A 26,642-nucleotide genomic window follows, 5' to 3' on the forward strand; every position below is an offset into this window, starting at 1 on the left:
TAGGTTATAGCTAATCTGATTGAAATTTCAACCCCACATTCCTTTCACCCCTGCCCCCTTGTTAATTAAGCATCTATCTACCGCTGCCGTAAAAATGTTCAAAGATCCTTCTACTGCCTTGTGAGGAAGAGTTCTCTCAAGGACAAGGTTTCTCCTCATCTGTCTTAAATGAGCAACCCCTTTTTTTTTAAAAAAGTGAACCCTCGTACTTGATTCTCCCAAAAGATGAAACATTCTATCCACACTCCTTAGGACCTTTAAGATTTTGGAACAATTGTCCACCACAGATATTGCTATGGTTCCAAACAGTATAGTTGGACAGACTTTAACCCATTCACAGACCCACAATTGCACCATAATACATCTTCAAACAGTCCATTTCGAGAGAATGAGATCAAAATGCATCAGTACGGACATTCAGAGTACACTATATTTCATTTGATCTGTCAAATGTCAATTTGTTTTTATTCATTCATGGGATGTGGGTATTGCTGGCTGGGCCAACATTTATGGCTCATCCCCAAGTCAATCACATTGTTGTAGATCTGGTGTCACATATAAGCCAGACCAGGCAAGGATGGCAGATTTCCTTCCCTAAAAGGACATTAGTGAACCAGATAGGTTTTCACAACAATTGACAATAGTTTCATGGTCATCATTAGACTTTTAATTCCATATTTGTATTCAATTCAAGTTTCACCATCTGCCATGGTGGGATTCGCAACCCAGTCCAGAGACAATACCACATCATTGCCTCCCCTATTGCTGACTTGCCAGACACAAATGCAGCTGACCCATTTTATAGAACTGATCCCACAGAATTGGATATTTGAAGCCTGGATAGATGCCAAAGGTTTAAATGGACAAAGATTAAGATAACATCGAGTCAGCAGCCATGTTCTGGTTCAGCTCATTGTTTAGGCAAACATTCATTGGAGAATTATCATCAAACAGCTGGCGATTCATTTATGAGACATGAAGCTAAAAGAAAAAAGCATAATAGCAGAAATCCTGTTAAATGGGAAGGATACAAAAAATTACAAAGAGTGGAAAAACAAGTTAAGGGCAACACAAAGACATATGAAAATTTGCAATCAATATCAAAATAAACAAAAAAACTCACCACTACTTTAGGAGATAGAGGATGGTCAGTAGCAATGTGAAAACTTGAATGGTGATTTTGTCAATAGAGATAAAGAAATGATGAATGTGGTGAATGCCATTAGGGAGGGAATTCTAGGATTTTAACCCAGCAACTGTGAAGGAATAGCAATATATTTCCAAGTCAGGATGGTGAATGGCTTGGAGGGGAACTTGCGGGTGGTGGTGCTCCCATGCATCTGCTGCTCTGGTCCTTCTAGATGGAAGTGGTCGTGGGTTTGCACTGTATGGGACACTTGAGGTCAGTAGAGACCCTATTTGAACTGTATCTAGGGCAGTTGTGTTAAAAGTCGAATCCTTTCAAAGAAACATTAATCTGAGCTTCTGTCTCCCTATTCCAACGGAGGTTAAGGGAAAAGTGGTCATTCAGCCTCTCCTAGTTTCTCCCCAACAGTCACCATCTGCCTTTTGGAAAGATTCTAGAGATTTTGCCCCCACTCCCCTACAAAGCCTATTTCAGATGTTAATCGCTGTAAGAAGCAACACTTCTTGACATCAGCCTCAAACACCAGCGACTTGCTCCTTTATCCCTTAGCCTTACTTGCTGCAGTAATTTGCAACAGAAAGGTCAAACTTTTCATCCTAAAAAAATATATAATTTATATTTACCTAGAGTGCTTCACAATCTCTGTAATCCCAAAGTATTTCACAGCCAATTAATAACCTCAAATGCAGTCAGTGCTTACACACAAGATCCTTCAAACAGTACCGTTTTAGTGTAGTTTAGTAGATCATGGGAAAACCACTGACTCAGATACAAGTTCCTCTTTGATTAATGTCATGGGTTTTTCTTATTCATCTAGGAGCAGAAGTGGGACCTCAGATTAATATTTCACTTGAAAGACAGCACCTCTAACAGTGCAGCACTCCCTGGGTTTTGTGCTCAAGTTTCTCTGGTGAGCTTGGAATCCATGACCTTCTGACCCAGAGATGCAAGCATTCCCACTAAGTCAAGGCCAACAGTATCTTGTACAATGCTACAAGGTCTCCCCGTTTCATTTCAAGGCTATGGACCCTGAGGTTGTGTAAATGTTCCTCATAACAGTGTTCCAATATTCAATGTTGCACCTCAAAACATCTCCAACTTTCAAAGCACAGGGATGTTCCTTTGGTGACAAAGGCACTACACATCCTGTTTTGTCATCATTGAATAAGTCCAGTATTCTTATTCCAATATGTACTGCTTCCCACATATTTGCACAATTTAGCGATTGCTTCTGTGCTCACATCAGTTCCTTCAGAATTTCAGTTCAGTGGCATGTGCAAATTAGGCCACTCTTCAACTGTGCATGTATTTGCATGCTGGAACAACTAAAACCATGTAGGCTTTCCTCTGAACTCATGTGATTCCTGCCAGAGTACATTCAAAATGCCAATGAACTCTAACATTTGTAATGTTTGAAGGAAATATTTCCCTCTTTTGGGCAAGAAAAACCAGTAAAAACCATTAAATCAGGAACTTAACTAGAGCAAAAAAAAACACATCCATGCTAACTGTATGGATTCAATTGTTTGCTTATTTCTTGCCAGTAAAATAAATCACACTTTCCTTCCTGAAGCATCACAGGTCTTTTGGAGGAGAAAAAGGCTTCTAGTGGTACGAGACAAGTCAGGCCATGCACCCAACTACTGAGTGTCACACAGATTCTTGAGCAAGGATCAAATTTTCAGCCAACACTCGAGTGTTCAGTGCAACTTGTTTGCTTAGAGTGGTTTGTTCAGGATAAACCTGTCATAATAGCATTTCAGGAATAGTTGCGCTCTTGCAACCATCTTGCACTCAGGGAACGTGATCTTCAGTTTCGATCTGATTTGTTCTCTGGCCCTTCCATCACACAGGCATTTTACATCAGTACAGAAACAGGCCATTCAACCCAGCTGCTCAATGGTATTTATGGTACCCTGATTCAGACAGACATTCTCCCTCTAACCCCTTCTCCCACTGATAGGTCAAGTCTAAGCAGGAAGTTACCACATTTGAGGACATTAAATCTCATCATCCCTTATGCAATTTCTGTTAGAGTGAATATCAACAATTACTCATTGGCAGGTGATACTGTGATGCAGGTTTTCTGGCACTCAACCAGATCCAGTGTTATATTACAGAAGCCGGAAATCTGAAAACGAGCAGAAAGCAAGCAGCATTTGTTTTTAAAAAAACAAGCATATATTTTTTATGGCTGTTTCTTCCTTTTTTATTGCTTGGTTGTCCCTAGATTGTTTCAACATATAAAAGCAGATTATTAGGTCAGATCAGAGGACAATAAGGATCAAACATGTGGTGTGGGATTGAAGTCACATGTAGGCTAGAGTGTGCTCCCACCCTGACAAATATTAGATTCTAAATGATAATCCAACAGTTTTCAGACATTTGCTTGTGCCTTTTCAAAGATTTGAGGACTTGCTGAAATCAATCCCACATCACCACAATGCAAGCAGAAGTGTGACCTTAAAGAGCTCTTAAAAATGAAGAGGGTCAAAGCTGTAGACAGGCATGTTTTCATTTGCTGAGGGTTCAAAAAAACTCGGGGTCATTAATTAGTAACTATTTTCTATTTATTCAATCAGGAATTCAAGATAAATTTCTTTAAAACCGAGTGGTGACAACATAGATGGTACACCCACATGGAGTATTTGAGATAATGTTGATAGGGTGAGATGAAAAGGGTATAAAGAGGTTCGAGGGGACCAAAAACACCAGCACTGTGCAACTGGTTCAAATGGTCCAGTTTTGTCCTATAAACCTGATGGAACATGTCAGAGTAAGATCTGAAGTCATAACTTCATTCCAGGGTCATAGCCACACACCAATGCTCCTGTTCAGGTACACAGAGGGAGAATTTAGCATGGCCAATGCACCTAACCTGCACATCTTTGGACTGTGGGAGGAAACCCATGCAGACACTGGGAGAATGGGCAAATTTCACACAGACAATGACCCAAGTCAGGAATCGAACCGGGGGCCCTGGCGCTGTGAGGCAGCAGTGCTAACCACTGTGCTGCCCTACAGCCATGCTTTGGCTGAGTATACCAGGTCCGGCCGCACGAAAATTGTTTGCTTTATAACATTGCACATGCCCAACTACACAAAAATTTAAAGGGTTTGCACACTTCAAGGAAAGTTAGAGGTTACATTGCATCACACTATAACACCCCGTTTTGTTAAAGGCTTGAATGTATTAGCCTCAGATAGCTTCAAATGCAGACAAGTATTCACGTAGCACTTTTCATGCTTTGACTAGTGGAGAGCCAGAGATCAATGCTGGGACCTCAGTAATTTATAATCTATAACAATGGAGGAGACAAAGAGATAGAGTGAGGTAGACAAAGACAAAGCATCCCAAAGTTATTGCCGCTATAAAGCTAGGTGAAAATATAAACCATCAAGGGGCGGCACGGTAGCACAGTGGTTAGCACTGCTGCTTCACAGCTCCAGGGACCTGGGTTCGATTCCCGGCTCGGGTCACTGTCTGTGTGGAGTTTGCACATTCTCCTCGTGTTTGCGTGGGTTTCCTCCAGGTGCTCCGGTTTCCTCCCACAGTCCAAAGATGTGCGGGTTAGGTTGATTGGCCCGGTTAAAATTGCCCCTGAGATGCGTAGGTTAGAAGGATTAGCGGGTAAATATGTGGGGGTAGGGCCTGGGTGGGATTGTGGTCGGTGCAGACTCGATGGGCCGAATGGCCTCCTTCTGCACTGTAGGGTTTCTATGATTTCTAAGAGGACCCAGAAAGGCTGCAAAGAATTATGATAGACGGAGCATATTGCAAGGAAATTATTCACTCTGGATACAAGAATAGAAAAATCAGAATTTTTTTTAAAAAGTAAAACTTGCAAATATTGATGTTCAGCGAGACTTGTGTTTACTTGTATAAAGGAACATAAAGTTAGCATCCAGGTACAACAAACAAATCAGAAAGCAAATGGCGTATTGCATTTACTGCAAGGAGATAGGATTACAGGTGTTATGATGGCCACAGGGGATCACGAATAGATCTCCCTGCGGGCTTTGTGGAGTACAAGATGCCTTATTGAGCGAGCGGAGGCTCACCCAATGGGAAACGGTCAGCTGGGGTTCTTAAATCTGTTACTCTATCCAAATCATTGTTGTAGATTTCAAGGTGAAGACTACCCGATTGTAAGCCACAGCCCTTACCTTTGGTGCACAATAAAGGGTGTTGATGATGGGAAACTGGCACCTGCCCAAATTACTACATTGGCAACAAGGAGAACTCCCTCTGGACAACCTACACAAGTCAAGAATCTCCACATAGTGACGCAAGGCCGGAATCAAAAACGGGTCTCTGGCGATGTGAGGCAAGCAGTGCTGTCCATTAAATCTTCTGTCCCTTTACTTTAAATCTGTGCTCCCTGGTTATTGATAACAAAAGCTTCTACAAGTACGTAAAGGGAAGAGAACAGCTAAAGTAAATGTTGGCCTTTTAGAGGATGATACTGGTGAGGTAATAATGGGGAACACAGATGGTAGAGGCACAAAACCAATATTTTGCCTGTCTTCACAGTAGAGGATAATGAAGATTTTCCAAAAACTGTAGTTAATGCAGAGCAACTTGATGCAATAACCATCATTAGGGAGGGGGTATTGAATAAACTAACGGGATTAAAGGCAGATATGTCTCTAGGACCTGACGGCCTGCACCCTAGGGTATTAAAGGAGGTGGCAGCAGAGATAGTGGATGCATTGGTTATGATATTTCAAAATTACTTGGATTCTGGTAAGGTCCTTGTGGATTGGAAACATGCTAATGTGACGTCCCTATTCAAAAAGAGAGGGGCATAAAGTAGGAAACTATAGGCCAGTTATGTTGACTTCTGTGGTGGGGAAGTTGCTGGAATCAATCATTAAGGAGCATTTGGAAAGACAAAGCTCAATCCATCATTGTCAGCATGGTTTTATGAAGGAAAAGTCATGCTTGACGAAAAAAAAGGGGGGGGGGGGCTATGGATGTGATATATCTAGACTTCCAGAAGGGCATTTGACAAGGTGCTACATAAAAGACTGATCCAGAAGGTGAGATTGCAAGGGATTAGGGATACAGTACTAGATTGGATTGAGGATTGGCTGACTGACAGAAAACAGAGGGTCGGGATAAATGGGTCCTTCACTGCCTGGTGCAGGGGTCAGTCCTGGACCTCAACTGTTTACAATCTATATAAAATCGATCTGCCAGCAGGGACAGAGTGTAACGTAGCAAAATCTGTGCGTGATACTAAAATAGGTGGGAAAGCAGGCAGTGAAGAGGAGATAAAGATTTTACAGACGGATATAGATAGGCTAGGAGAGTGGGCTGAAATTTGGCAGATGGAGTTTAATGTGGATAAGTGTGAGGTTATCCATTTTGGCAGAAAAAAAAACAAAAAGGCAAATTATTACCTAAATGGGAAGCAGATTCAAAATGCGTCCAGGCAGAAGGATCAGGTGCTCATGTTCATGATTTGCAGAAATGCAGGTGCAACATGTAATAAAAAAGGCAAATGGGATGTTGGGTGGCACAGTGACACAGTGGTTAGCACAACTGCCTCACAGCACCAGGGACCCAGGTTAGATTCCCAGCTTGGGTCACTGTGTGCGGAGTCTGCACGCTCTCGTTGTGTCCGTTTCCTCTGGGTGCTCCAGTTTCCTCCCACAGTCCAAAGGTTGTGCTGGATAGGTGCACTGGCTATGCTAAATTCTCCCTCCGTATACCCAAACAGGTACCAGGGTGTGGCAACTAGAGGATTTTCACAGTAACTTCATTGCAGTGTTAATGTAAGCCTACTTGTGACACTAATAAATAAACTTGAAAAAAGAGACAGGAGTATAAGACCTCTTTTTTTTAGGTCAAACCAAGTAAACAAACTCAAATTAAATCAGGACAAAGTAAAAGGGGAGCTCCCCAAAAAGGAGGGGGAACAGCCCGAACAGAAATCAAAATGCAAAGGAAACATAAAAACATCAAATTAAAATGTGATTATTAGGGTCAATAATGCACCCCAACCCCTGCGGTGCCCAGCGGGCGCGGAAAGCGTCAGCCTCGCCCGTGGACACCGCATGCTCCCTCTCCAGGGACACCTGGCCGCGAACGTAGCCGCGGTAGAGGGGAAGACAGTCAGGATGGACGGCCCCCTCGATCGCCCGCTGCCTGGACCGGTAAATGGCGCGTTTCGCCAGGCCCAGGAGCAGGTTCACGAGGAGGTCGCCATCCCGACCCTCCCCTCTCCGCACCGGGTGTCCGTAGATCAGGAGCGTGGGACTGAAGTGCAAACAAAACATCAATAAAAGGTTCTTCAGGAAAACATAAAGGGAGTGCAGCCTAAGACACTCAACATAGACATGGTCCACGGACTCCACAAGGCCGCAGAAAGGGCAGTCTTCGGAGCCCGTGAACCAGTGAATCCTACGGTTGTGCGGAACTGCTGCATGCATCACCCTCCACCCCAGGTCCCCAACGTACTTGGGGGAGATCCCTCCGTAGAGGGACCTCCAGCGGGGACCTCCGCCGCCCGGCGGCAACAAGGCCCGCCAAGGTGTATCCGGGCGACAGGCGAGGAGGCGGTAGTGGAAGGTGTGCAGCAGCAGCCCGCACAGGAAACGCCTCCGCGCGGTAGAAAAAGGCACGGAGGGCATTTCCGCGAGGCGGCTCAGGCTGTGGGGCACCTCACCCAGGGGAGGGGGCTGAGGCTTTGGGCCAATGTGGAATTCCGCCCGAACAGGGGAACGCTCGGGCGGGATCCCACCGCACGCCTGCGCCGTCTCAAGTTTGCGTGCAGTTTCGGGGCCGAGCACGACCGTCCTAAGGTCTAGGATGGCTTTGGCCGCGCGCCGGACGGACGTCCCCGCGCGCTCAGCCAGCACGCCGGGACTCATCCAGCCCGCTCCTCCGCCATCGAGCACGTCCCCGATTCTGGTCACCCCGGCGTCCACAGCCCCCCCCTCCGCCAGCCACCTGAAGTTATACGGCTGGAGGAGCGGATTCCTGAGCAGCGGCTCTCGCACGAGAGCCGCTACTCCTGACGGGGGAGAGCTGCGTCGCGAGGCGACCTTGTTCCAGACAGTGAGGAGGTCCTGGTAAAAGACGGGCAACTCCTGCAGGGTGGTCGAAGCACGCCCCAGTTCGATATGCAGGAGCTGCACGTCATAATTGAGGCCGTGCCACTGGCGGAAGAAATACGTCGCCATGGCACACCACTGTGGAGGGGGGAGTATAAGAGAAGAGGAGAGTTGCTACAATTGTGTCGGGTGTCGGTGAGACCACATCTGGAGTATTGTGTCCAGTTTTGGTTTCCTTATTTGAGGAAGGATGTGGTGGCATTGGAGGCAGTACAGAGAAGGTTCACTTAATTGATTCTGGAGATGAAGGGCTTGACGTATGAGGAGAGATTAAACAGTTTGGGCTTGTATTCACTGGAGTTTAGAAGGGCGAGAGGGGATCTAATAGAGTTACATAAAAATTTTTAATGGATTGATAAAGTAAATGACGCACAATCTAGAACAATAGGTCACAGGTAGAGGTCGAGAAGTGGTAGATTTAAAACTGAGATGAGGAAAAACTGCTTCTTGCAGAGGATGGTGAATCTGTGGAACTTGCTACCCCATAGCACAGTGGAGTCTGAATCATTGAATTGTTTCAAGAGGGAGATAGTCATATTTCTAATTAAAAAAAGGAGGGGGATATGGGGAACAGGTGGGGAGGTGAATTTGACCTCTTTTTAGGTCAAACCAAATAAACAAACTCCAATTAAGTCAGGACAAAGCAAAAGGGGCAGCTCCCCAAAAGGAGGGGGGGGGGGGGGAAACAGCCCGAACAAAAATCAAAGTACAAAGGAAACTTAAAAACATCACATTTTAATTTGATCGTTAGGGTCAATAACGCACCCCAACAGGCATGGAAGGCGTCAACCGTGCCCATGGACACTGCATGCTCCCTCTCCAGGGACACCTGGCCGCGAACATAGCAGTGACCAGGGTGGGATCCGCTATGATCTGATTGAATGACAGAGCAAACTTGCAGGGCTGAATTTACCTACTTGTGCTCCTAATTCCTATGTATTGACCCCTCCACTAAGGCGCAAGGCTTCTTCTCATCTACCCTATTCATATCCCTCAAATTTTGTACACCTTGATCATTCCCCCATGTTTTTTCTTGCATTATGAAGGTAAAAGTAAAGTTTATTTATTAGTCACAAGGCTCACATTAACGCTGCAATAAAGGTACTGTGAAATTCCTCTATGCGACCAAAAAAATACCTAAAGCGCCAAGTCAAAGATAAGAAATATATAAGAAATAAAAACAGAAAATGCTGGAAAAGCTCAGCAGATCTTGCAGCATCTGGGAGGAGAAACAAGAGTTGACGTTTCGAGTTCTTCAACTCTGAAGATGAGCCATAGGGACTGGAAACCTTAACTCTCCCCAACCCCAGCATGCTGTTTTTATCTCAGGCTTCCAGCACCCGCAGTTTTGGAGAATCTGGGATAAGCACTTTCCCTCGCCTTACCTGATGACTGAGATCTGGAACTCCTCCACCGTGATCAGCTTCCAGGACCCAGCCAGGAACTCTTTGCACCAGGTGTAGGACCGAAGCTTGGTCTCCCAGTCCACCTCCTCACTGCGGCCATCCCGGTACTGCTCGGCCTCCGAGTCCTCGCACTCCTCCCCGCCGTTGGCGTCGGGCTCCTCGCCTCGGGGAGTGGGGTTTGCGGAACGGTCTCTGGTCCCGATGGGGCGCAGCCGGTGAGGTTCTGGGGTCACCGCGTTGCAAGCTCCGTCTCCCTTGCACAGAGCCTTCGCCTCCATATTCTCACCGTCGCCGGGAGCAATTGGGAGGTGGGTGTGGGCAGCTGAGGGGAGCGATGGAAACAAAACCAAAGACACCCGATGGGCAAAAGGAGGTTTTAAAAATTCAATGGGCCCCAATGTTTAAAAGAAAAGATTTCGACTGGCGATAATCCAGGAGGGGGGGGGGGGGGAGGAGCAACCGATTAAAGGTCGGCCGATAACAAAATCATGCCTGCGCCACGCCGACCCACTGCCTTTAAGCCGGACATCGGGTGAGAGCTGAGAGCGCGGCGGTGCTGGGATCTCAAACGCCAGGCAACAGACCAGTTATACCCAGGCGACACTCGAGGATCGTGTGAGGGGGCTGGGACTCGGTTTGCCGGCGCCACCTTTATAGGCCTCAACCAGACTGTTAATCGCTGCGCTCCGCCTCCGCGGCAGTTCATGAGGCGAGACAGCCGGGGGCCGCACGCGACCCTGCGGCAGCTCGCCCTCCACCAATCAGGCGCCGGCTCGCGCGCGGCCTGACCTGTTGCCCGCTGGTGATTGGGTGAGAGTTTCCTGAGGGCGGGGGATTGTTTGGCTGAGCGCGGACAATGCCCCGAAAGGGGGTGTGACATATTCTGACCAGGCCAATGGGATCTGTCCAAAACCCAGCGGCGCCGTCCTATCAGCGCAAAGGAAATGGAGAGAGGGCGGGAGCCCAAGACCCGATTGACAGCAGGGGTGACCAATCAGCGATGAGAATGGCGCGGAGGGCGGGGCTTCTGATTTGATTGACGGCTCCACCTCAAGAGGACAACCCCACACACAAAGGGAGGGGGGAATAATACTCCCGATCTCTGATTGGTGCACACCGCGGGTGATTGGCAGCCACTCGGACAAATGGCAAGTGAGAGTGAAAAGGGCGCGAAGAGGGTGTCTGCAAAAGGGGGGGCGGCGCCGTTGGGTTCGAGGACGGGAGGTAGCTGAGGTGAGTTGAGTTTAGTAGTTGGGAACCGTAGAGCTTTCGGGGAGAAAGCCTCTTGGGGCCGCTGTCCGATTCCCCTCACTGAGGTTGCGCCTTCAGGCAGTGCGGCTGGCAGATTGTTCTAGAAATCCTGACACTAATTTGCAAAAGAATCAGAGCCCCCCCGGCCCGGGGGGGGGGACTGTCTTGTCATATTACAGCCAGCTATGATCTGGAATGCACTGCCTGAAAGCATGGTGGGTTAAGAGTGAGACGAATTGAAAACTCCCATCAGGAAGAGGCAGCACAGACACGATGGGCCGAATGGCTGTGGGGTGTATGGTTTTAATGGCTTCTTCAGTGAAAGGAGATTGAATGGGGGGGAAACCAGAGCACCCAGAGTAAACCCACGCAGACATGGGGAGAACGTGCAGACTCCACCATCCTGTTTTTTTTTCTGTTACGGGTTAATTGAAATTGAAGTTATGATTGAATCTGTTTCTTTTCAGGCAGTGCATTTCAGATCATAGCTGGCTGTAGTATGACATACTGGCCATTGCAAATGAGAATCAAGACAGTCATGAGCAGCAGGAGCTCTAAGGGGAATTGTCTATTTGGCTGAGGTCAGCACAAATGAGGCACTGAATTTGAAAACTTCCTGGGTGCAATGATTCAGCACCAGGCATGTTTCCTTTTATCTAGGGAGAATTGGCCACTCAGTTCTTAAAATTTCTTCCTGTCACAGCTTTCATACTTAAGATTGTGTTTCTTGTTTCAGTTGATAATGCCTCGCAATGTGGAGATCAAAGCTGCAGTCCGTGACAGGGATCAGCTGATATTAAATGCTAAAAGACTCAGCAAATCAGAGGGGGTTTTAATAATGCAAGAAGATACCTTCTTCAATGTTTTGAAAGGACGTCTTAAACTGCGCAATCTGAAGGTGAGTAAGATTGCAAAAGAGTATCCCAGCCTCCATTGGTGGGGATGCAGGAGGAGGTCAATTTGAGCAATCACACATTGGCGAGTCTGATCAGGACTAGTTCTGATTGTTTTTAATATCAGGGATTGTGACCCTGATTGGACCAAAGTGCTGGAAAATCTCAGCAGGTCTGGTCATGCCTGTGGAGGGAGAAACTGAGTTAATGTTTTGAGCCTATATGACTCTTCAGAGTTAAAGAGAGGGAGAAACGTGATGGACTTGTACACTGTTTAAGAGGGATTCAAGCAGGTAGAGCAAAATAGTTAGGAGCTGAGAGATTTGACAAAGATGTCATGGGCACTATTCAAAGAGAATGTTAATGGTAGTGTTAAAAATGAAATAAAGTACTGATTGTAGCATAAAGGTAAGATGGCAGAAGAAGGGTCAGTGCTCTTTTAAAGCAAAACTTAACAGCAAGTGACAGATGGTCCTGTGGACGAGAGGGGAGTGGTTGGGATTTTAAAAATTGGATTTTAAAGGGGGTCAAGGTGGAGGAGAGACTTCATGGTCTGAAGTTGTTTAACCTGATAAGTCCAGAAAACTGTGAAGTATCTAATCGGAGGAAGAGGTGCTGTTCCTCCAGTTTGCGTTGGGCTACACTGGAACATTGCAACAGACCACAGACGGTCTTGTGGACCTGAGAACAAGATGGCAAGTGAGTTAAAATGGAAAGTTGGGGTCATGCTTGCGGATTTGGGGAAAGTGTTGTACAAAGCAGTCATCCAGTCTGCATTTTGATCTCCCAATCTAGAGGACCAGTGACTACAGCAGACCAAATTAAAGAAAGTGCAAGTGAAACGCTGCTTTACCTGAAAGGAATGTTTGAGCCTTGGGCAGTGAGGAAGGAAGGGAGAAAAGGGGCAATGTTACAGCTTCTGTGATTATGTGGGAAGGAGCTGAGGAGTCGGGGGTGATGGAGGAGTGGACCAGGTTGACGTGGAAGTAACAGTCCTGATGGAATGCTGACGGGGTGAGGGGAAGATGTGTTTGATGGTGACATCATGCTGGACTTGGTAGAAATGGTGGAGGATGATCCTTTGAATATGGTGGCGGATAGAGGACAAAATGAGGACAAGTAGTGGCACAGTGGTTAGCACTGCTGCCTCACAGCGCCAGGGACCCGGGTTCAATTCCCGGCTTGGGTCACTGTCTGTGTGGAGTCTACACATTCTCCCCATGTCTGCCTGGGTTTCCTCTGAGTGCTCCTGTTTCCTCCCACAGTCCAAAAGATGGGCTGGTTAGGTGCATTGGCCATGCTAAATTCTCCCTCAGTGTACCCGAACAGGTGTCAGAGTGCAGCGACTAGGGGATTTTCACAGTAACTTCATTGCAGTGTTAATGTAATCCTATTTGTGATACTAATAAATAAACTTATCTTAGTTCTGGATACCGGGTTGGTAGACCATACGCAATTGTGTGCCTTATCAACCACAAGGGGTGGGGGAGGTGAAACCGTGGGACCCTCAGTTAGGAAAAGTAAGAATGTCAGAAGCAGCATTTTGGAAGGTTGCATCATCGGAGCAGATGCAACAGGTGGAGAAACTGGGAGAATGGGTTGAGTCCTTCCAGTAAGTGGGGTATGAGAAGATATAGTTGAGGTAGCTGTAGGCGTCAGGGAGCTTGAGATGAATATTTGTAGGCAGTTTATCACCAGAAATGGAGACAGTGAGGTCAAGAAAGGGAAATGCTGGTTATGGACTATAAAGGTGAGAGAGGAGTGTAAATTGGAAGCAAAATCAATGAATTTTTCCAGGTCCATATGAGAGCATGAAATGGCATGGATACAGTCATCAATGAACTGGAAAAGGAATTGTGGGAGGGGGCTTGAGTAGGACTGGAACAAGGAATATTCCACACACCCCACAAAAAGACGAGCATAACTGGAGCCTATACAGGTACCTGTAGCTACACTTTTTATTTGCAAGATGTGAGACAAGTTAAAGGTGAAATTGTTGAGTGAGAAAACAGTTCAGCTAGGTGGAGGAGAGTGGTGGTGGACAGGGGTGGTTCGGACCTCGGCTCAAGTAAGAAATGGAGGCTCTTCAGACCATCCTATTGGAGAGGGAGATTAGGGGTGTAGAGCGATTGGACATGCATAGTGAAGAGCAAGTGGGATCAGGCTCCTAAAATTTGTTGATATTTCTGAGGGCATCAGAGGAATTGTGGATGTAGGTGAGAAGAGACTGGTCAAGAAGAGAGAGAATAGAGTCAAGATATGAAGAGATGAGTTCCATGAGGCAATAACAGGCTGACATGATGTGTCTACCAAGACAGTCTTGCTTGCAGATTTTGGAAAGGAGTTAGAAGTGGGCGATGTGGGGTTGTGGGACTATGAGGTTGGAGTCTGTGGAGGGAAAATCTCCAGGGGCAATGAGGTCAGTGGCAGTCCTGGAAACAATTGCTTAATGTTCAGTCGTGGGGTCATGCTGCTCGGTGGTGGAGCCATGGTTCTGGGTAGTTAGGAGGAAGTGTCTGAGTTGGCATTTACGCTCTGCGAGGTAGAGGTCAGTATGCCAGACAACAACAGCATCACCCTTGTCAGAAGGTTTGATAACAAAGTCAGGGTTGACCCTGAGAGAATGGAATGCAGCAAATTCCGAAGGAGTTGTTGGAGTTTGCATTCTTTAACATCTGAAAGGAAGAGAAAATGTTTTGTATTAAGTTGCTGGATGAGACAAAGAATGAAATGGAACTGGGGACAAGGACAGCTTTGAGATGGTGCTGCTCGACATTTGAAAGGCAGTGGCATAATCAGACAAAGTCAGCATGGGATTTACAAAAGGGAAATCATGCTTGACAACTGTATTGGAATTTTTTGAGGATGTAACTAGTGGAGTTGACCAAGGAGAGCGAGTGGATATGGTTTATTTAGACTTTCAGAAGGCTTTTGACAAGGTCCCACATAACAGATTACTACGTAAGGTTAAAGCACATGGGATAAAGCACAGGCAATGTCTTGACATGGACAGAAAACTGGTTAGTAGATAGGAAGCAAAGAGTTGGCTTAAATGGGTCTTCTTCTGATTGGCAGTCAGTGACTAGTGGGGGTTCCACAGGGATCTGTGCTAGGACCTCAACTGTTCACATTATGAACTGAATGTATTATCTCCAAATTTGCAGATGATACAAAGTTGAGTGGGAGGGTGAGCAGTGAGGAGGATGCAGAGATGCATCAGCGTGATTTGGACAAGCCGAGTGTGTGGGCATCTGCATGGCAGATGCAGTATAACGTGGATAAATGTGAGGTAATCCACTTTGGTAGCAATAATAGGAAGACTTACTTGGGTGGGTGTAAATTGAGAGAGGTGGATACTCTACAAGACCTTGGAATCCTCGTGCATCAGTCGCTGAAAGTATGCACGCAAGGACAGCTGGCAGTAAAGAAGGCAAATGTTATGTTGGCCTTCATAGCGAGAGGATTTGAGTATAGGGATAGGGATGTTTTGCTGCAATTGTATAGGACATTGGTGAGGCCACACCTGGAGTATTGTGTGCAGTTTTGGTGTTCTTATCTGAGGAAGGATGTCCTTGCTCTAGAGGGAGTACAGCGAACGTTTACCAGGCTAATTGCTGGGATGGCAGATCTGTCATATGAGGAGAGATTAAGTTGGTTAGGATTATATTCACTGGAGTTTAGAAGAGTGAGACGGGATCTCATAGAAACTAATAAAATTCTAACAGGGTTAGACAGGGTAAATTCAGAAAGAATGTTCCCAATGGTGGGGGAGTCCAGAACTAGGGGTCATAGTTTGAAGATAAGGGGTAAACCTTTTAGAACTGAGGTGAGGAGAAATTTCTTCACTTTGAGTGTGGTGAATGTGGAAATTCGCTACCACCGAAGGTAATCGAGGCCAAAACGTTGTCTGATTTCAAGAAGAAATTAGTTATAGCTCTTGGAGCTAAATAGATCAAGGGATATGGGAGGAAGGGGGATCAGAATATTGAATTCGATGATCAGCTATGATCAAGATGAATGGCGGAGCAGGCTCGAGGAGCTGAATGGCCTACACCTGCTTCTAGTTTCTATGACGGTGTATAGCACTGAGTGTGGATCTCAGGATGTGGCAAGAACAGCTGTCCGAGGAACATTGTCACATTCTTTGGATGTTTTGATCACTATTCATCCATTTTTGCACCGTTTTTTTGTTACTATTTATCACTTAATCTGCTGGATTCCCACTTTTCCTAGATTTGTGTTTAATCTTTCTTTGATATTGTCTTTGAGCTCGTTTGTTAATCATGGTTGTCTAACTACGCAAGTGGCTTTAGGAATATGTGCTGGTTTTGTATGGTTTTATGTGCTTTCGATAATCCTATTGTTCTACTAAGTTTAATTTATTTCTCATCCTTTTGAAGTTAACTTATTGAAATTTAAAGCCTTCATTTTTTATTCCTCCTCAAACTTCACATCAAATTCAATTATATTATGGTTATCTAGTTACAAATACTCCTTTAATGTCAGAATGTTAAATAATTCTGCATGCAACTCATCACTACATCCTATCTGGTCTGTTCCCTGGACAATTTCAGAAAAAATGGCCCTGAGTGCATTCTAGAAATTAATTACCTTTACAATTTGAGCTATTCTACTTTTCTTCCACTTAAAATTAATTCTAACCACATGGTTTTGTAACAATGCTATGCGTCCCAATCTCCATATTTATACATCCTCCCAATATTTCACTAATTGTAGGAGGAGTTTTTAAAATTCATCCTCTGGTTGTGGACATAGCTAGCAAGGCTGGCATTTGTTACCCATGAGAAAGTGGTAGTAAGCTGCATCTTGAAACGTTACAGTCTGTGTGAATACATATACATCCACAGTACTGTTCGGTAGGAGGTTGCTGGGTGAAACCTCTTAAATGATGAAAGAGTGGCAATATATATCTACAGTAAGAAGTCTCACAACATCATGTTAAAGTCCAACAGGTTTATTTGGTAGCAAAAGCCACTAGCTTTCGGAGCGCTGTTCCTTTGTCAGGTAAGTGGGAGTTCTGTTCACAGAAACGTCCTGTTCATAGAGTTCTGTGAACAGAACTCCCACTTACCTGACGAAGGAACAGCGCTCCGAAAGCTAGTGGCTTTTGCTACCAAATAAACCTGTTGGACTTTAACCTGGTGTTGTGAGACTTCTTACTGTGTTTACCCCAGTCCAATGCCGGCATCTCCACACCAATATATATCTAAGCAGAGTAGTATGATTTGGAGGTGGTGGCGTTCGCATGCACCTGCTGTCCTTTTCCTAAGTGATGAAGGTTGCTGGTTTGGAAGGTGTTGTCAAAGTAAGCTGAGTAGGTTGCTGCAATGGGTTCTGTAAATCGTAGATGTGTTGTCTTGGTTTCAAGGACGGTCACTTTCGCCTCACCTGAGATTCAGTTCCATGTTTGGACCGACCTAGCAGCAATAACTGCACATTAAAATAACTAATTGGATATGTAATTGTACAAGTGTGTTGTGTATTAAAGGCCTATCTTTTTATTTCTCTTGTCTCTTTTGTTTTCCATCTCTTGTTTTCTATGTTCTTGTGTCTTATTCATAACTTTTCTTTTCCAGAATGGAAGTGGCCAGCTCATATTCTATCAGCGTGCTGACATGGATGGACCCAAGCTTTCAGACTATTCAATATCCCCCACAGCGGATCCAGATGGGCTCATGGTGGGTATTTGAGTCCTTTTGAATGCCTGATGTCTTTTTACTGTATCGTTGCTGTGGATTCTGTCTTGAGAATTATACAAAGCCAACACTAAAATCATTCAATATTAGTACGGCTTTTATTTATTTGGATAATCTTTGTGCTTTTGATGGGTGAATTGTAAAAACACCAGTACAGAGTGAAGTGGTGCATGTCCACAGCTCTACAACCGGAACCATCTAATTGATCCCGTTTCCTAATCCTTTCCTTTTATATTCCATTTTTGACTTATTCGATTCCTGTTTAAGTGATATAGTGCCTGCTTTATTATCCCCTTTTTCCCAGTAATTTCATTGCAGTGACACTAATAAATAAACTTTAAACTTATGGCATCCCATATATGGCAAAATCCCTATTTTCTTTCTTCCCCTTTGATCATTGTTAATCCTGAGTCTATGCTTTACTATCACAGTGCAAGCAGCCTTCTTATTTTTGAAAAACGATACTAGTTTTTGCATTTAATTTTTTTAATTTACAAATATTCAGTTTTTGAGCCTTTTTAATAATTTCTCATCTTGATATTTTAGTGAATCTTTGCTGCACATTCTTGTTGTTCTATTATGCTTCCTAAAATGGGGTGTCCAAAATACCTTCAATAATCTGACTTGGCCTAATGTCTCGTATAAATTCAATCTTATGCACGCTTTTATATTCCCTATTCCTACAGATGCAACACCAAATCCCATTTGCTTTTTTCTATCTATGCTTCTACTGTATCTTCTCCCTCAGTCTCTCTAATCCAATATCTTGTTAAGCAAATTACCCTTGAGTTATTTATTTCTAAAATTATTGCATTCTATTGCATCAACCATCTATCAGTCTAGTTTGCCACTTTTTTGAGATATCCTGCAATTTTCCTCAAATCAGTGAATGAAAGGGAAAACAAATTAGGTCAGGTATAAAATGAACATGATACAGCTAAAAGTTACCCTTGCTTAACTGCATAAACAGCTTATGGATAGAAAATCACAGGTGTGCACCTGTGATGTTTGTCAGTGTATTCTGTGGTGAGGCTACATGCCAGATGTGTTTGGCAAATTATTCTCCTCGTGATGAATCAATTGTATAAGTAGTTGTGTTTAGGAATCCCACGCAGGATTAAAGAATAAATTGATTGATTTCTGCAAGTATTTAACCTGATTTAGTATAGTGCAATAAATGAAATATAGTGGTATCAATATATACCTGCTTCATGAGTGTGCTGGATAGGAGTATAAGCTTTCCATTTATAACTCTTTTGCTCTTTAACCCTTTGAAGGTTCCCGTTTTATGTCCAGCTGTGTAATTGAAGCTTTACTTTTCTTTAGCACCATACTTTCCCTAGGTTTCCCTGCATTATCGAATAGGAGCTACTTGCTGACGATACAACTTAAGATCCTGCTCTTCTAGTGGAAAGTTTTGAAACATGCACTTGGTTAGGAAGCACTATCTCAATGGACTAATTTAACAAACTATACACTGGTCACTGTGCAGTTTCTTCTACAATGGGGAGACCAAATGCAAACCTGGTTAGCCATATAAATACTGTAGATATAAGAGCAGGTCAGAGGTTGGGAGTACTTGAGCGAGTAACTTGCTTCCTGAATCCCTGAAGCCTGTCCGCCATCTACAAAACACATGATGGAATACTCTCCACTTGACATCTTCCAGCACAGAGCCTGCTTGATTGGCAGCCTATCTACCACCTTAAACCTTCACTCTCTCCAACACTGACTGCAATGTGTATCATATACAAGATGCACTGAAGCAACTTGTCCCATTGACATCCCATTCTGCCTCGTACCATCATATATTTTGCCATTTAATCTCTCCTACTTTCCATCTTATTACGGATGTTTTTGTTCTTTGCTGCCTCCATACGTAATTGAAAGCTTTCATATGTCTTTTTCCTGTTCTATTAAAAGGAAATTGACCTGAAATGTTAACATTTTTCATGCTCCATAGAAAGTAGCCTGACCTGTTGAATGTTTCCAGTGTTTTGTTTTTATTTCACATTTCCAACATGTGCAATATTTTGCTTTTCCATTTTAATTGTAATTTTCTCTCTGTTTAGAAAGTTTTGTCTGATGCTCTAGGAGTGAAAGGCGTGGTGAAGAAAGAGCGTTGGTTGTATATGGTTGGGCAAACACGAGTTCATGTAGATCAAGTGCAAGGATTAGGTAGCTTCATGGAATTGGAGGTGAGACATTTGCAATACATTAAATTTAAACCAGTGATATTTATTTCCTTGCTCCAGTGAAGCCATCAACTTCCATCCAGGTCCACATGGAGTAAAACTGTATAGTTTTACTCCATGTGGACCTAGATGGAATCAACATAACGTTTAGCCACTGAGAGTTTCAGAGCTGAGCCCAACTAGTCTTCACCCGCACTCTATAAGAGCATTTTCCAGCAGATTAGTAATCAGGAACTAGAACTCTGCCTCATTATTCTTTCTCCTTATCATGCTTCTTGAAACCTGGTTGAGATCCCCCCCCCCCCCCCCCCCCGACATTTGTCTGAACTCCAGCGAAAACAATCCTAACCTAGTCAATCTCTCCTCATACATCAGACCCGCACAAGCGCAATACCTCCCTCTACAGGCTGGCTGGTGAATTAAGCCCACAGCCTCTGGCTAGAAACTGACTAGCCCATCTTTTCAGAGACTAAGTGCACAAGATTGGGTGTGAAAACTTGCCCAAAAAACATATCAGGAACTCTCCCATTTTCACACTAACTGGACACTCAAGATCAATCTTGTAAAATTAGAAATAGAGTGCATTCAGCGGTATGAATGGAATCAAACTGGTGATCAGATTTGGAATCTTCCCATCTGTGAGAATTAATTCAACACCAAACAGAGCCACATTAAACACAGACAAAACTATTGAGTGTTTATTTCGGCTATTTCAGCCACTGATCCATTGGGGTTGTGTTCAATGGTATGACTGGGGTGGGCTCTGATCCAATGGGATTGTCTTCAGTGATGCAAATAGGAAGAGGTTTAACCATTGGGATCATATGGGAAGAGCTTTGATTTGTTTAAATTTGCATTTGTGTGATGATAGTATGATGCTGATTGTAAAAGGGTAAATGTGTTGATCTTGTATTTGACTGTTGATCTGATTTCTCCAAGGTCGTTCTTGGTGAAGACCAAAGCCTGGAAGAAGGAGAAGCTATAGCCCAGAGTCTGATGGAGGAGCTGGGGGTAAAGAAAGAAGACCTCATGACTGGGGCTTACATGGACTTGATTTTGACCAACAAATAGTTTCAGAAGAGATGGTTCACCATTCATTGGCTCTCCATTAAGGTTGTGACAGTGGGCCAACCAAGATAAATATTGACCCGGAACAAATCTACAGAGAATACGTGTGAAGAGTGGTTACTGCATACTCAATATCAAGTTCACAGGATTGCAATTCATGAAGTGGCTGAAGTAGCCAAAGCTATTGAACATTTATCTCATCAGCATTTTAATGAGACACTGCATGCTGTAATCTCAGATGGGAAGATTTCAAATCTGATTCACAGTCTGAAAAATAATGGTGTAACAATGGTCCTCAGAATCCTTAGTTAGCAAGCAAGGAGAGACTGTTCAGGTTTCCCTTTCTGGAAAGAATGAATGTCTGCCATCCTTGTGTTAGTATTAAGAGAACTGTCTCTGGTTATTTCGCAATAGCTTTGGTAAAAGCCTGGTCCAGCTTAAAACACACAAGTTTCCCTACAAATATCACTGCGCTGCTGAAAATCAACTATGAAGCACAAATGTCTCAATGTGCTTGAATAAATGCAAACAGCAATAGTGATTAGTCATTCAGCTTCTATATTATTAACCTTGGTGGCTCTACCATTCATCCCCATTCATTACAAGTACTCACTACAACTTGTTTATCTTAAAGGTGCTAAATAAATACAAAATGTGCCAAAGCACATCACATGCACCTTTAGGGCAAAATTGGACACCCAGCCACATAGTGATATTAGGGCAGGTGGTCAAATCCTGATTAAAAGGTAGATTTTCAGGAATATCTTAAAGGAGAAAGGGGAAGTTTAGGAAGATAATTCCAGATCTTGGGGCCTGGCTAAGCAGTTGAAAGCGGTGCTCCCAATTGCAGAACAATTAAAATAAGGAATGCTTGAGGCCAGAATTCGGAATGCAGATATCAAGAGTGCTGTGGGAGTGGAAAAGATTAGAGATGGGTGAACTGAACTCAATGTAGGTCAGTGGGCACAATGGTAAGGGGTGTTGGTAGGAGTAAGCACATGAGTTTTGTGTTTACAGAAAGTAGAACATGAGGCCAGCTAGGATACTTGAGTCTAGACACAACAAATACATGGATGAGCTGAATGGAGTTATTGTCATGTCACAGAATTGAAATTAGATGACTTTTATGGTGGTGGGGATATGTGATCTATGGCTCCTCGTAGGGTCAAAACTGACCTCAGTGGTTTGAACAGTCCAGTTCAGCCTCAGATAGATGCCAGGGAAAGGGATTGGAAGCTGATGGCTCAGAGTTTGCAGCAAAGACAAAAGGCAATTGGAGGAAATTTCTGATCATCTAGTACTTCATGTTGGACAAGCAGTCTGACCATTCAGGGACTGGAGGTGGTGAGAGATGTGGAGATCAAGCTGGGTGTCATCAGTGTTGATGTGAAAATTGATGGGGTGTTTTCAGATGATGTCTCCAAAGGGAGAGGGATTTGGCTTCTCCCATTTTACATGAGGTTGTGATCATGCTTCTCGTCTGTCAGTCACCCATCTTTCCAGTCCTGCTGCATTTTAGTCTCTTACCACCACATTCTTCCGTCTGATCTTAGGTTTTCCCTTACTTTTTCCTGGCAGTCCCATCTCCATCACTCACCTCTCTTGTTCTGCATTAAGTGACAACACACTTTCCGTCTCCTCTCAACTACTTCTTTTGATGTTTTCACAATTTGTGCTGATCCCTGATGTAATGGTTATTGAACTTGTCATTTAGATTTGAAATTGGAGCCAAAGAGATAAATGATAGGATTGGGAACAGAAGAAGAAGCCATTGCAGGTGATACTCTGGTTGCGCAGAGAATGGAAACAGGCCAGTTAAATCCAACCCAGCTGCATGATGGTGGAAAAGCTTTGGAGCAGGATGCTGTGATCGGCTGTGTCAATGTTTGCAAACAGGACAATGAGAAATTCATTACCTTGTCTCTGCTCCCTGAATATCCAACTAACCTATAATCCCTTCAAAACAACTCAATTAATTTTGCAAGCATTGGTTAGGGCATCCATTAAAAAATTGATCTATTTAAAAACGCTTTGCTCTTCCTGTGCAAGCTTTTTTTTCCTAAATATCTGCAGTTGCACCTGCGAGAAGGAACTATATGACAGTTTCCTTGCAGCGTGCTGCATTTGTTTATGGGCTTCCAAAGATACACAGAAATGGGTCCTCCCAAGCCACATATGCAGGAGTAGTAGCTTCCTCAACTTCTGCTCCTGCAGCCCCATCCCCCTTTAAAAGGAAAACAAAGACACAGAACTGATATTCCTTCAGATTCTATCTCACTTACGACCTGTTCTGTACAGCATGAATTGAGTGAATTGTTACAGCCAGTTTTTAAACAAGTTTTCCAGATTGATGGTGAAGGATTCCTTCACATTTGTTAAGACCACACAGGATTTGTATAGTGGTAGCAGTGCACCATTCTGATCTGGAACTATATCACTGTTACGGCAAAAGTCCTGAAACTCCCTTCCTGACAGCACTGTGGACTTCTCTTCACCACATGGACTGCAGCAGTTCAATAAAAGCAGCTCACCACTACCTCTTTGTCAGCAATTAGGATAGGCAAACGATACCTGCATCCTGTAAAATAAGATGCTACTTCATCAAGGATGATGTAATTGCAGAGCCATAACAAGTTTACATGAGGCAGGCAGATTCCAATATAAAATTGGATATTTGAATTTCTAATAAAAATAAAAGGACAGAATCTAAAACTTTTAAACGATAGAATTCATTACGCCTGTGCACCCACGCGATTATCCATCTCCCAGCCAAATCAACTTCATCTGAAAATTACATTCAAAATTGATCTTCACATGCAATTTATTAGAGATCAGCAGATTTCAGTGTCAATTATTCTATTCTTAAAATTGCCAAGTTCCACACGCGTGTGGACGGCCTCAACCGGGATCTTGGGTTCATGTCACACTACATGTAACCCACCATTTGGCCTGGGCTTGCAAAATCATCTGTCTGGGCTTGAGACAATTCACATCTCTAACCTGTGATTATCCCTCTCCACTTGCACTGCCTGTACCTGTAAAGACTTGATTACCCAAAAAGACTCGCATTCCAAACATCTTGCAATTGTGTCTTTTTCTATATATGCTATGTTTGTGAAACCTACCTCTCCACTCACCTGATGAAGGAGCAGCGCTCTGAAAGCTCGTGATTCCAAATAAACCTGTTGGACTTTATCCTGGTGTTGAGAGACTTCTTACTGATCCTTAAAATTAGATTTTATTTCTTTGGAACTCTTCCCGAATAAACATTTTTGATCAGAGGTTGCTGCATCTCTAAAGATGTCCTGCGCTATGGTTTTGACTTAAAATATCGGTTCAACTTTCTTTTTCCCTGGGCTATGTAGCCTATTTATATTATTTGAGCTGTAACACATCATTCACTTGGAGCTGACAAATAGAATCCATGAATGTGGAAATTTGGTGTGGAACATGCCCAGAGCTACTTATTTTTACCAGAAGGATGTGGATACTTTGGAGAGGGTACAGATAAGGTTTACCAGGATGTTGACTGGTTTGGAGGGTATTAGCTATGAGGAGAAATTGGGAAAACTTGACTTGTTTTTACTTGAATGTCAGAGGCTGAGGGGCGACCTGATAAAAGTTAACAAAATTATGAGAGGCATGGATAGTTGGAGTCTTTCCTAGAGTAGAAATGTTAATTATCAGGGGACGTAGCTTTAAAGTAAAAGGGGAAAGTTTAAAGGATATGTGAGAGGCAAGGTTTTTTTTAGAGGGTGGTAAGTGCCTGGAATGCACTACCAGAGAAGGTGGTAGAAGCAGATAGAATAGCAATGTTTATGAGGCATCTTGACAAATACATGAGTGGGCTGGAAATAGAGGGATACCAACTACGTAGGCAAAAGGTTTTCAGTTTAGAAAGGCGTCATGTGTCAGCGACGAGGTCAGAGGGGGGATGGGGTGATGGCCTAGTGGTATTATTACAAGACTATTAATCCAGAAACTCAGATAATGTTCTGGTGACCCAGGTTTGAATCCCACCATGGCAGATGGTGGAATTTGAATTCAATAAAAAATATCTGGAATTAAGAATCTACTGATGACCATGAAACCATTGTCGATTGTCAGAAAAACCCATCAGGTTCACTATGTCCTTTAGGGAATGGAAAGCTGCCGTCCTTACCTGGTTTGGCCTATATATGATTCCAAAGCCACACCAATATTGTTGACTCTCAACTGCCCTCGGGCAACTAGAGATATGCAATAAATGCTGGTCAGCCAGTGACGCCCATGTCCCACAAATGAATTTTAAAAAAGGCTTGGTCGCCCAAGGGCCTGTTCCTGTGCTATTCTTTGTATGTTTTACACTCTTCACTGCAAACTGATCTTAAGATTTCTGCCCACTCTGTTGTGCTCAATATTGCTTGTTTCCTGACATAATATTTGAGTAAAATGGAGCATTTGTGAAAAGATTTATCCTTTGTATTTTAATGGCTGTCTGTTTTAAGCAAGTTGTTTTTGTTTATAACGTGGATCTATTTGAAATAAAATCTGAAAATGTTATACGCAGTAAATCGGGCAGCATATCAGCCATGTTCGAATGACGCAGCAGACTCGATGGGCCAAATTCTGCTCCTATATCTTATCTGCAAAGATGGAAAAAGAGTCAACATTTCAGTCCTTAAACACAAATTGAACAAGCTTAAGGCAAGCACAGAGGCAGGCAGTGTTCAGGTGGAATGTAGGATCATTTAAATAGCATAAGAGATGATAGTGCAAGGCCAGAGAAACTCTCCACGAATGCTACGTGATCTGCTAGGTAGCTCTTTCGGCACCAATCAAGTAAACGAACTCAAATTAACTTAGGGACAAAGTAAAAGGGGCGGCTCCCCAAAAGGAAGGGGGGAACAGCCCGAACCAAAATCAAAGTCGAAAGGAAACTTAAAACGTCAAACCAAAAGGTGATTATCGGGGTCGATAATACACCCCAGCCCCTGCGGCGCCCAGCGGTCGCGGAAGGCGTCAACCGCGCCCGTGGACACCGCATGCTCCCTCTCCAGAGACACCTGGCCGCGAATGTAGCCGCGGTAGAGGGGCAGACAGTCGGGATGGACGGCCCCGTCGATCGCCCGCTGCCTGGACCTATTGATGGCGCGTCTCGCCAGGCCCAGGAGCAGGTTCGCGAGGAGGTCGGCATCCCGACCCGCCCTCTGCTAGGTATTACCATTATTTTCTGGTTAAATTTCAGATTCTCAGCAGGTCAATTTTGAATTAGCTATTTCCTACACGTTGGTTTCCAAATATCTTCAATGAGGTGCTCACCTTTCCTCCACGCCCATAGCCCAACCGCATTTCACCTGTTGGGGTGGCTTGCGCAAGTCACTGCTCAACATCAAGGCAAATCCCCTCGTAGTGTTCTTTTTTAAAGTCAACATTAACTAGTGTTTAATTTCGTGGAACCACAAGGCTTTCTGACTCCTATGGGGATTGTTTAACACCATCATTGATTAGGTGTCAATCAGTTAGGTGTATAGGCAACAAGGATGTGATCATTCTCTCCTTGTCCATGCTGAAGATTTTGAATTCACAGTAAGAAAATGTGCATCACTCTAAGTTCTGAAATTTTCTCACTATAGCCCCACCTCTCTTTTAAGTTTATTGCCTACACCATAGCCTTGATAGTTCATAAGTAGTTCATTGGTTGTAAAGTGCTTCAGGGAGTCCGAAGACCTGAAAAATCTTACATAAATACAAATCTTTCAAAAGTCACTTCCTTTACACTTTTGGTCACCCATTATAATTTATCCCCTTACGTGGATGTGGGTCAAATTTGTGTTCGATCAGGGTTGCACTAGGTTAAAGGT

General features: G+C 43.9%; 2 protein-coding genes across 2 annotated transcripts in view; one reads left to right on the forward strand and one right to left on the reverse strand.

The window, feature by feature from the left end:
* Nucleotides 1-10,438, reverse strand: part of chkb (choline kinase beta) — a 63,607-nt gene extending 53,169 nt beyond the window's left edge. Inside the window, exon 1 of the mRNA XM_078235708.1 lies at nucleotides 9,655-10,438. Coding sequence (XP_078091834.1) covers nucleotides 9,655-9,953 — 299 coding nt within the window. The 5' untranslated portion in view covers nucleotides 9,954-10,438. The remainder of the gene's footprint in view (nucleotides 1-9,654) is intronic.
* A 425-nt stretch (nucleotides 10,439-10,863) lies between these two features.
* On the forward strand, nucleotides 10,864-23,994 carry LOC144508009 (uncharacterized). Its single transcript, XM_078235709.1, has 5 exons — nucleotides 10,864-10,908; nucleotides 11,663-11,824; nucleotides 17,417-17,518; nucleotides 19,609-19,734; nucleotides 20,671-23,994. The coding sequence occupies exons 2-5, from the start codon at nucleotides 11,669-11,671 to the stop codon at nucleotides 20,800-20,802; spliced, it is 516 nt and encodes a 171-aa protein (XP_078091835.1). The 5' UTR covers nucleotides 10,864-10,908; nucleotides 11,663-11,668; the 3' UTR covers nucleotides 20,803-23,994.
* The last annotated feature ends 2,648 nt before the right edge of the window (nucleotides 23,995-26,642 follow it).

This window comes from Mustelus asterias, chromosome 19 (assembly GCF_964213995.1).
Source record: "Mustelus asterias chromosome 19, sMusAst1.hap1.1, whole genome shotgun sequence".
Lineage (NCBI taxonomy): Eukaryota > Metazoa > Chordata > Chondrichthyes > Carcharhiniformes > Triakidae > Mustelus > Mustelus asterias.